The 12294-nt window shown below is 36.2% G+C and overlaps 1 protein-coding gene across 1 annotated transcript; it reads left to right on the forward strand.

Annotated features, from left to right (window-relative positions):
• The first annotated feature begins 7482 nt into the window (after positions 1–7482).
• LOC132162482 (receptor-like protein 47) lies at positions 7483–10912 on the forward strand. The gene has a single exon (XM_059572720.1). The coding sequence runs from the start codon at positions 7483–7485 to the stop codon at positions 10660–10662; it is 3180 nt and encodes a 1059-aa protein (XP_059428703.1). The 3' UTR covers positions 10663–10912.
• The last annotated feature ends 1382 nt before the right edge of the window (positions 10913–12294 follow it).

The following is a 12294-nucleotide window of genomic DNA, read 5'->3' on the forward strand; positions in this document are numbered from 1 at the left end:
TCTAATAAATTTTACGGGTCTGTTTGTTGTCAAGGGCTTAATGCTACCTGGCCGATGCTTCAAATTGTAGATCTATCTTTGAACAATTTTATTGGTAAGCTTCCAATAAAATACTTTTCTAATTGGAAGGCAATGATGGATTATGAAAATGAGTCTCAGTCTCAGCTCAATCACCTTCGATATGAAGATGTGGCAATGGGTGTTTATTATCAAGATGTGGTAACAATAACTCTCAAAGGTACAAGGATGGAGCTAGTGAAGATCCTAACTATCTTTACCTCCCTTGACTTTTCATGTAACAATTTTGATGGTTTTATACCTGAAGAAATAGGAGAACTCAAATTACTATATTTTCTCAACTTGTCGTATAATGCCTTCACTGGTCAAATCCCGCTATCTTTAGGGAAACTGAGTAATCTTGAATCACTAGATCTATCAAGAAACAAGCTTACCGGTGAGATTCCTATTCAACTCGCAGATGGTCTTATTTTCCTGGCAGTCTTCGACCTTTCATTCAATCAATTGGTGGGACAGATTCCTCGAACTAATCAATTTGCTACATTCTCAGAAACTTCTTATGAAGGGAACACAAAATTATGTGGTTTTCCTTTGAAAGAAAAATGCATACATGAAAAGTCAGGATCATCATCTCCAACATTGGAAGAATTACATTCAAATTCTGGGATTGCAATTGATTGGAACTACCTAAGTGTTGAACTGGGATTTATTTTTGGCTTTGGGATTGTCATTGGACCCCTTATGTTTTGGAAGAAATGGAGAATATGGTACTACAAACATGCAGATGGCCTTCTTCACCGTATCTGCCCTAAGTTATATCCTGGAAAAGAGTACCATCAAAGACAAAGGCATAGAAATCATGGGTTGAGACATTAGTGATACTTATGAGGAGCAATTCAGTCAGGTAAGGTTTAACCTTTTTTTTTTTTGGTTTCAATATAAAGGACTTATTGTAAGATTTGCATTAAATAAACTTGTTTTTATATACAACTAGGTTTAAATTCTATTAATCATTGTCGTTCTCCTGAAGTTTACATTGAACTACAAACATGCAGATGGCCTTCTTCACCATATCTGCCCTAAGTTATATCCTGGAAAAGAGTACCATCAAAGACAAATGCATAGAAATCATGGGTTGAGACACTAGTGATACTTATGAGGAGCAATTCAGTCAGGTAAGGTTCAACTTTTTTTTTTTTTTTTGGTTTCAATATAAGGACTTATTGTAAGATTTGCATTAAATAAACGTGTTTTTATATACAACTAGGTTTTAATTCTATTAGTCATTGTCGTTCTCCTGAAGTTTCCATTGCACTATTTCCACAGCCTTCGTTAGAAGGACGTTACATTTTTTTTTTTTTTTAATGGTATGGTTCTTCTGCTAAAGTCCTAGACCTTCGCTCCAACCAACTTCAGGGCAACTCCTAGTTCACCCATCATTTGCCATGTATTTGTATTTACGGAATAATTTCAACTCTATTCTACCAGCTAGCGTTGTAAACTTTCTTATTTTCACTTATTTCTTCTATTTTTGAAGCAATAAACTTTGTGGGAGTATTCTTGGATCAATATGCAATGCTATATAACAATTCAACTATATAATTAATAGTGTCAACTTTTCACTTGTCCCAAAAACTTAAGCTGAAGAGGTAAATTTAATCACTTAACCGATACTTTAATTTAAATAGGGGGTAAAACTGACGGAGTCAAGGTTTGAGAACCCATGACCTTTGACTCTAATACCATGTCAAATTACCATTTGTCTCAAATGCTTAAGCTAATAAGAAACGATAAATTTAATTATTTAGTCAATACTTTAACAAATAATTTCTTCAAGGCAAAATTCCTATTGAGTTGTGTGGAGCTTGATCTCTACAAGACTACAAGGAGTCTGAGGAAGTAGTCTGCAAGAAATAGAAATTTCGTTCGACTCTCGATCGAAATTACTTAAGCAAGATAGTGGCAGGAATTTTGCTCGAGCATGATTGCGGCAAAGCATGTGACAGAAACTTCACAAGATACTCGCGCGAAGTTGGCTCAAACAAAATTGTGTTAATTGTTTTAGAGAATGATAGTTTTGTCATTTGGCCTACGTACGGGGTCTAAATTCACCATATTGCTGTAAACTCTTAGTGTGAGCAATTGTGAGCATAAAATAAAAATTTGAGAGCTCGTGAGATTCAAGAAACCTATATTCTTGTATTCTTTCGTCATTGTGAAATATTAATGCAGCTATGTGGACGTAGCCCAAAGTTTGGGTGAACCACGTTAAATTTTGGTGTTCTCTGTGTGTGTGTTTTTTTTTTTTTTTTTTCAAAGCATAAATGCAGGTGGGCCGGGAAGACAAAGTGTGACTATTCTATCTGGGTGTAATCATAATAACATCTATCCACTAGAAGTCGCATATAAAGGGCCTAAATTATGGGAATCACATGTGCTCCCACAAGTCCAATTGAACCATAACTTGAGTCAACTCCATCAGGGTATCAATTACAAATGTGATTAACACTAATCAAGCAGACTATCTGTGTGTGCACTTGTGATTATTATTTGTGTTCTCTGTTTTCTTGGGATAATCTATTTTGTTTCCTTTCCAAACAATTCTCCAATACTGGATTGAGATGAGTGAGACTCTTGGATGCTGAATCTAAAGAAAACAATATCAGTGGCACAATTCTGATCCATTTTCAACCAATTGTGTTTTGCAAACTTTACATTTCAATAGAAACGAACTAGAAGGAAAGTTGTCAAAGTTTTTGGCCAATTAAGTTGGAGGATACTTGAAGAACATATTCGTTGTTACATGTCCTTGTTCTTCGATTTAACAACTTCTACGGGCAATCGGGTGTCATGGGCCTAATTGCGAATGTAGCTCAACTATACGCTTCCAATTGAACCCTTTTCTAATTAGAAAAAAAAAAGAAAAAAAAAAGAAGTAGTCCACTAGCACTCATTACTGCTGGGGCTTGATTAAAATTGATGAACTCAACTTCAATTGCTCTCAATTTGGACCATTCCGTTAATTTTAGCCGTTAAAACTTTTTAAAAAAAAGACCAAAATATCCCTGATTTTTGTTTTTTTAAAAATTAAAAAAAAAACATTCTAGAAGTTGGAATTTTATACAAAAGTCAGAGGTATAAACGTCATGTGACTTTTAAAATCTGACGGAGGGGTCCAAATTGAAAGCAATTGAAAGTTCAGGGGATTAAATTGAGAGATTTTGAAGTTCAGGAGGGGTATTTCAAAACGGGTGGAAGTTTGGGGGTCCTTAGTGAAGTTTCCAAAAAAAAAAATGAAATCCTTTTCTACATAGAAGGCAATGAGGGATAATGAAAATGAGGTCCAATCTAGCTAAGTTCAATCTGCATCTAATGGAACTTATTTTCAAAATGCGACAACAGTCAATTACCATCAAACGTTTAGAGGTATATGGAATTGGTGAAGATCCTAACTATCTTCGTCACATTTAATTTTTCTTGCAAATAATTTTTATGGGCATATTCCTGTGTTAGAATATAAGTTATATGATTAAAATAATCATATTTTATTAGTTAAGCTTTTGTAATAAATAGTGATTTAACATGATATCAGAGCAAATGTCTTGAATTCGAACTTTATCTATGTTATTCACCTTTTATTTTAATTAAATATTCAACGTGTGAGGTTTCATTTATTAAGAGCATGTTTGTGATTGTGTTTGAGAAATAGAGCTTTTAAGTCTCAAAAGTGCATTTTGGCTATTTTTAGGCTTTTTAGACTCTTAAAAGCGCTTTTAATATTTTTACCAAACGGTTTTTTTTTTTTTTTTTTTTCCTTCAAATGGATTTTTTGAGTGTTAAACGCACTTTTAAGCCCCCCAAAAACACACCCAAACATGCCCTAAATATTCTACTAGCTAGCTTAAGCTTTTGGGATAAACAGTAATTTAATGATCCAAACAAAATTGAGTCCATCGCTATACATAATGCTTCCATCAGCCAACCCGTGTAAATGAGTGGTAATTGAGGGGGTTATGGATAATTAATGCTTAATATATGTTCTTATTTTGAATAATTATAAGTTAAACTCTTTCTCACTTACTGATTGTTGTTACCGTACATAATTATTGATGAACAATATAGAATCGAAAAGAGATTGAGATTAAGAGAGAGAGTCGAAATACATATTTAACGTGGTTCGGCAATTTGCCTACGTCCACAAAGATGCGGCTGTACTTTTACTCTTAATGATTAACGGTTACATCATACATATATATAGAAAAACCCTAAACCCTACTTGTACGGACTTATTAAAGAAATTTTCAAAATACACCGTATCCCATTCCGCTCCGTGAACATCGCTATTGCGACGTTCACTCCGCTCACGTCTACTTGGCCTTTCATTGGTATTAATATGAGCCACCAGTTTCAACACTGACAAAGGCAAATACAAATGCCAAATTAAGGATAGCTCCCACTGATTGTAAATTGTAATTATCAATAGTAGCCGTGCATGAATCTTTGGAGTTTGGATGCTTAATAATGCTCTACTCCTAACCCCACACGCTTACAAGATGGAGCTTAGCCTAAGTCTCGATCGGTTGAGAATGGCGTTGATCTATGCTTCGCATGTCTTTAATATAATAAGATAGGGGTTAGACAAAGGGCAACAAAACAAAATATGAATGAGAGAGTCTAGATAGCATTTCAAGGATCCTCCCCTCAAATTATTTCTGCTTCCACACTTGCCCAAGCTGATATTTATGTATGATCTTGATGTCATTATTGCCAGAGCTATAGTTTTAGGCTTGACCATGTCCAATTATTCCGCCAACTAACAAATATCTTCTATAATTGTGATTTTGTGATCTCGCTTTCTTTAGTGAGAAAAGCTCTTGACCATCAAGTGGCTATATTAGCTACTTTCCTATATGAGGCGTCTGAAACCCAAACAAACCAATTATACAACCGAGCTCTCTTAAGAAAACACATGGCCTCCATTGTGGCGGACTGCCTTTAAAGCACATTATGGATTTCAAGAAGAAAATTATCACTGAGAGTGATAGTCTTCAAGAGTTCCAGTAGCGCCATAAGGTGCTGGTGTGTAGAGAGAGAGAGAGAGAGAGAAAGGAAGAGAGGGTTAATGGGTTTTCTTGCTCTAGTTTCTACATCCGAGCTACTGAAGTCATGTCTTCCTGTCCTTTACACAAAACAAACGAGCCCACATAAACAAATCGAATAAACATTTCAAATGTCCAAATGGAATATTTCTTCATGGCCATTCCAATATTGCTTCAGCCAACTACTAGTAGTGGGTCTTGACTCTTGAGAGTGAATTGGGTTTTCCGAGGTTTGTGGGATTTTGGTGGTTGGAAGCTGAAGCCATGGCGTGTAGAGAGGGGGCCGGGGGGTAAAAAACTTCTTCTAGTGTGAATTCACTGAATTGAATTGTTTACACCAACTCACAAAAAAAAAAAAAAAAAAGAATTGTTTACACTAGAAGAAAAAAAATTATTTTGCCTATTCTGTTAAAGATGAAATATGAGTCCTAATAATCAAATTTAATTAGGGAAAAATACACTTTACCCCCTGAACTATCCATTCATTTCTAGATGCACTCAATGCTTAGTGGGCCTAAACTTCAACTTGTTTGTGCATTCACTATTGGCTTTTTTCTCCCCAAAATGCCCCCATCCCAAGTTAAAAAAAAAAAATAATAATAATAATTAAATTAAATTAAATTAAAAATTAAGAGGTGGCCGGTTTGGGGTGGCCAAATTTTTAATTTTTTTTTTTTAAAAAAATTATTTTTTATTTTATTATTATTATTTTTTATCTTACGGGGCATTTTGGAAAAAAAAAAAAAAAGTCATAATGGTTGAATTGCAATAATTTGGAAGTTTGAGGGATAAAGTGTCATTTTTTAAACATTGAGGTTAAAAGTGCAAATTGGTAGATAGTTAAGGGGTAAAATGTATTTTTCTCATTTAATTATTATATGGTATTTGGTTACGTTGGAGGAGATTTCTAATCCTTTGTGCTTTGATGATGCATTGGCATTCCGCCTACTAAGGTGGGTTGGCTTCCAACCCATAGGTCCATAGGGGATGGTCGGCCACCAAGGGTCAACCCTTTTACAAAATTGGCGTAGTCATGGTGTCATTGCTTTCATTTTCCAAAGCTATCAGGAATGAGGAGTACTGCTACCTTATAAATAAATTTTATAGAAAAAATTTTATAAACTGATGTGGCACAATATGATTAAGTTTTTCAAAATTTAAACTTATTTTATATCCAATCATATTGTGTTAAATCAGTTTGTAAAAATTTATTTGTAAGCCTATCATTCATCGTCATCAAGAATTCTTAGCCAGAATTTGGCGCAATATGAAAACATGTGCGCGTTTTTTTTTCCAGTGTGCTCCTGCGCTAACCATCCCATTCTCTTTCAATCTCTCTCTCTCATCTTTCAAAGTCAAGCAGATTTGGACAATGACGCAGCCAGTGAAGTTCTATTTCGGGTTGACCTTCGTGGAAAGCCCACAAACGTTACAACAAACAATACCATTATTGCGATTACAATTACTAACAACCTAAGCTAAGAAACGTTACAACAAACAATACCATTCAAACTTTTAACAAACACTTTGATCAATTTATCAACCCAACTTCTACGTAATAGAAATATACAAGTGACTATCTTGATCCTTCAGTTTGTAGTCATCTGGAATACGTTGTTGCTCCTCTTTATCTCGATCAATCTTATCCAAGACTGGTTGTATCTCATGCGACCCTTCATTGTCGGGTTGGTTAACATTTAAGAGTAGATGCAATTTTTCTCCCGTGTAGTACAGACGTCTTAAAGACTTCTAAAGTCAAGCGAGCCATCGTTGCGCTTGTGGGGAAATGACGCATCCAGTGATGCACATCTACTGCTGAGTGCTGGCTGAAAGGAATTTTTGAGGAGGTTCCCACGTTCTTTCCAAGACACCAAGTTTGAACATGAATTTTGTCTGAAAGGAATTTATGAGGAGGTTCAATTTTTCTTGTGCCGGAAAGATATTTTAGGAGTTGGGAGACTTTCGAAGTCAAGCGGATTGGGACAAATGATGCAGCCAGTGGAAAGTAAAGCAAACAGTGAACCCAATGGTTGAGCTTCGTAGAAAGCCCATAACTTTTGCTAACCCTTAATTAGACTGTTCCTGATTGCTATTCTCTCCATCTTCCTCTATATAAATATCATTCCAGTTTACATCAGTTACTCGTAGATTGCACTTTCATCATTTCCAATTGAAGCAAATCATTTGCTGCTTCTTCTACTTTTTGTTTCCGTCCCGTGCCAAATCCCAGTGGTTTTTGGTCGGCCAAGACTTGAGTCACAAGCCGAAAAGGTCACGTTCATTGGTCGTCACCCTCCTGCACCCACCATTAGTTTCATAACTTTTCAATTCTTTATTGTGTGGGTGTCTCTCATTACAGCCTCCAATGAGAAATCCACTCTTTTCATGGCTTTTCTTCATGCTTATATGCTCACTTCAGCTCACCTTCTGTATCTTTGTGCTGGCTGGCCAATGTTTGGACAGTCAGAGGTCCTTGTTGCTCCAATTGAAGAACAACCTTACATTCAATCCTGTTATGTCCACAAAACTTGCTCAGTGGAATCGAAGTGTGGATTGCTGTTTTTGGGAAGGCGTAAACTGCGTGGAGGGACGTGTTATTGGTCTCGATCTGACCAACGAATACATCTCCGGTGGACGTGACAACTTAAGCAGCCTCTTCAATCTTCAGAATCTCCAGAACCTGAATTTGGCTTACAACAGATTCAATGGTACAATTCCATCGGAGCTTGAGAAGCTGACGAATTTGAGTTATTTAAACCTATCAAATGCTGGCTTTGCAGGGCAGATACCAATTGAGATTTCTCGCTTGACAAGGTTGGTTTCTCTTGATTTATCTGCCGTTTACTTCCCCGAAACTATTCCTCTGAAACTTGAGAATCCAAACTTAAAGATGTTGGTTCAGAACCTTCCTGAGCTTATAGAACTTCATCTTGATGGGGTAAAAATATCAGCAAGAGGGAATGAGTGGTGCCTGGCCTTATCATCTTCACTGCAAAATCTGAGAGTGTTGAGTTTGTCAGATTGTTATCTTTCGGGCCCCATTGATTCCAGCTTACTGAAGCTTCAGTCCCTCTCGATTATTCGTCTGGATAATAACAATTTGTTAGCTCCAGTTCCAGAGTTCTTCGCAAATTTTACAAATTTGACGTCCTTGCGTCTCACTTCTACTGAGTTGAGCGGCACATTTCCAAGAAAGATCTTCCAGGTACCAACACTAGAGATTCTTGACTTGTCTAATAATGTACTACTTCATGGTGCTTTGCCAGATTTTTCTCAGAATGGATCTCTTCGCAGTCTGGTTCTTAGCAATACAAACTTTTCAGGGGCATTATCAGATTCTATCGGTAACCTTACAAAGTTGTCCAGAATAGATCTTTCAAACTGCAATTTTAATGGATCACTGCCACTCTCGATGGCAAAGCTTACGCAATTGCTTTATTTGGACATGTCATCCAACAGTTTCACTGGACCAATTCCATCATTCAGTATGGCCAAGAATCTTACCCAAATAAACCTTTCTCATAATGATCTAATTGGTAGCATTACTTCCACTAGCTGGGAAGAGCTTCGTAATCTGGTAAGCCTTGACCTGCGTCACAATTCTCTGAATGGGAGCATTCCAGTTTCTCTGTTTTCCCATCCATTCTTGCAAAAATTACAACTTTCCAACAACCAATTTTCTGGTCAACTCAATCATTTTTCTAACATTTCTTCTGGCCTACTGGACACTCTTGATTTGAGTAGCAACAAATTGAAAGGACCAATACCCATGTCTCTCTTTGAACTCCGGAGTCTTAAGATCCTCTCACTGTCTTCAAACAAATTCAATGGCTCCTTGCAGCTTCTTAATGTGATTCAGCATTTGAGAAATCTTTCAAGTCTTGATCTTTCGTACAACAGGTTATCGATTGAAGATAATGGAACAGATGGAATTAATTCATCTTTGTCCTCCTTTCCCCAGATTACCACATTAATATTGGCTTCTAGCAACTTGAAAAAGTTTCCTGATTTCTTGAAAAACCAATCCAAATTAACCTATCTAGACCTTTCAAACAACCAGATTGATGGAGATATACCAAACTGGCTCAGGGAACTTCGGAATCTTGTGTACTTAAATCTCTCTTTTAACCGACTGGTGACTCTGGAACGAACTTTCTCCAATCATTCTTTTTTGAATCTTCTGGACCTTCGCTCAAACTTGCTCGTGGGACAACTCCCAATTCTTCCTCGGTTTGCCACGTACTTGGATTTCTCGAGGAATAATTTCAGCTCTGAAATACCAGCTAATATTGGTGACTCCCTTACTTATGCTTATTTCTTCTCTCTTTCTAGCAACAAGTTCCATGGGAGTATCCCTGAATCAATATGCAATGCGGCATATCTTCAAGTTCTAGATCTGTCTTATAATTTTTTCCATGGAAATATATCCCAATGCTTGATTGAGAAGAGTGTGACTCTTGGGGTGCTGAATCTAAGGAGAAACAAACTTAGTGGCTCCATTCCTGATTCCTTTCCGGCCAATTGTAGTTTACAAACTTTGAATCTCAATGGAAACCGAATAGAAGGACAGTTACCAAAGTCCCTGGCCAATTGCGTAAAGTTGGAGGTCATGGACATTGGAAACAACCTCGTCAACGGTACCTTCCCATGTTACTTGAAGAATACATCCATGTTGCGAGTTCTTGTTTTGCGATCAAACAAATTTGACGGGCCCATTAATTGTTCAGAGCCTAATTTCACTTGGCAGATGCTTCAAATTGTAGACATAGCTTCAAACAATTTTACTGGTAAACTTCCAAAAAAATTTACCTGGAAGGCAATGATGGATGATGAAAATGAGGCCCAATCAGAGCTCGATCACCTCCAATTTAAAGTCCTGAGATTCGGTCAACTTTACTATCAAGATGCCATTACAATTACCTCCAAAGGTCTAGATATGGAGTTGGTGAAGATTCTAACCATCTTCACCTCGATTGACATTTCCTGCAACAATCTTGAGGGGCCAATACCAGAAGAATTTGGAGCATTTGGATCACTATATGTTCTCAACTTGTCGCACAATGCTCTTATTGGCCAAATTCCCCCATCTTTGGCAAACTTGACTAGTTTAGAGTCATTAGACTTGTCAAGCAACAAGCTTACAGGGGAGATCCCAGTGCAACTTGCAGCTGGTCTGATTTTCCTTTCAGTTCTAAACCTTTCATTCAATCAATTGGCGGGGCAGATTCCACATATCAAGCAATTTGCTACATTTTCTGAAGCTTCCTATCTAGGAAATGTTGGATTATGTGGCTTCCCTTTGGAGGTAGGATGCACATATGCAGAGCCAATTTCACCTCCAACATTTGAAGAAGGTCCTTCGACTTCTGAGAATGTGATTCATTGGAAATTTATAAGTGTTGAACTGGGATTTGTTTTTGGCTTTGGAATTGTAATTTGGCCCCTTATGTTTTTGAAGAGATGGAGGATATGGTATTCCAAACACATTGATGACATTCTTTTCAAGATTTTCCCTCAATTATATCTTGGAAAAAAATATCGTTAAAGGCGAATGCACAGGAATGAAGGGCGGAGGCATAAGTGATAGTTTATGAGAAGTAATGTAACTAAGCTTAGCTTTTATTTCTTTCTGTTTCAATAAAAGAAAAAATAAAGATTGTATCTATGTAATTGGATGCGAGTGTTGTCTTTAAGGTATGATGTTTGTAACTGCCAAGCTGTATTATTGAAATACTTAGCTTTTGTTTCTTTGTTTTTGATGAATTTTGTGGAAGATGCTCAGGCTTTACTTGATTCTATTGCGAACTAGTTCGTTTAGTTTTCCCCATACTTGACCGACCTCCTTTTGCTTTCCATCACCCATGTTGGCTTCCCAAGCCTTGGTTTGGGTTTATCCTGGCTCCTGGTTGGTGGAGTTAAATATAGCAGGAAGGTGTTTGTGAAAATGCCCAAATGGGTAGTCATCGTGTTTTTGTCCCTCAAGTTCTGTATGGGGATACTTTTCGACACCTGTTTTTTGTACATATTCTTTTTCTGTACTTAATTACTGCATTTTTTAATCATATTTGGATAGGATGCGCTCTCATGATCTGAATGAAGGACATGTTTATATATAAATTCTCACCTAGCTAGTACAAACGTATGTAATTTGAATAAAATTGGATTCGACAAATTGTTGTGGGATGCCAGGTGAGATTTGCCATTTTCCCTTTCCTCTTTTCTTTTTTATTATTTTATTATTTTATTATTTTTATTTATTTTTTATTTTTTATCCCCCTTCTTTTTGCATTCTTCTAGATTTTTTTTTGATTTTTTTCTTTTTTTTCTTTTTAAGAATTGTTTGTGCACTTAACGTTCTAATTTTTCTCTTATAAGCCCACACAAAGTAGATTGGAACCCAAGACATGGGTTTAAAAATCTCATGGCTTAAGCAATGACCTATTTTTATTCTAATGAAAAAGCAACAGGTTTTTTTTTTTTTTTTTTAAAAAAAAAAAAATCCTTTTTCATTAAAGAATAACTCCAATCAGGATTTGATGTAAACCCACTTATTTACAACCTCCAATTAAAGATGACACACCGATCAGCTTAATACACCAAATATCGTAAACATGAAAACACTGAATTTTTGACAGAAAATTCACCTACACCCGTTGCCTCTCTTTTACTTTATTCACTGCCCTCTCTCTCTCTGGCGTGGCTAGGATCCATGGCGGACCAATATTACCATTACCACAAGTGAATCTCCACCATGTTGGGTTTTAGAGTCTTTTCTCACCATTTCATAGCTCGACACAGATTGATGCAAGGTCGTATCTTGAGTTTCGAACATCGGATTGGAGTAAGCTTAGTGATGTTAGAAAGATAATTTAAAAATATACAAAGTCATATTTCATGAGGTTTATCTAATTCCAATGTCAATTGAGTCAAAAGTTCTCATAGAAAATAATTTTGCGGGGCTGTACGTCAAAATGCAAGATTTATGTGTTACAACCTCTATATAAGTATTTTTGAGACCATAAAAAAGTAATTTTTGCAAAGAGTTGTGCTATTATTATCAAAGTAGCACAAAACATTTATATATTCATAACTAAATACAAAATTTTTATCTTTTTCGTTAAAATGCTACAAATAGCATAAATAATATAGATTAACCAAAAAAAAAACAAAAAACAAA

Source organism: Corylus avellana, chromosome ca9 (assembly GCF_901000735.1).
Source record: "Corylus avellana chromosome ca9, CavTom2PMs-1.0".
Classification (NCBI taxonomy): domain Eukaryota; kingdom Viridiplantae; phylum Streptophyta; class Magnoliopsida; order Fagales; family Betulaceae; genus Corylus; species Corylus avellana.

Excerpts from the sequence above, each read along its gene's own strand:
- LOC132162482 (XM_059572720.1), top strand. The coding sequence starts at position 7,483 with ATGAGAAATCCACTCTTTTCATGGCTTTTCTTCATGCTTATATGCTCA.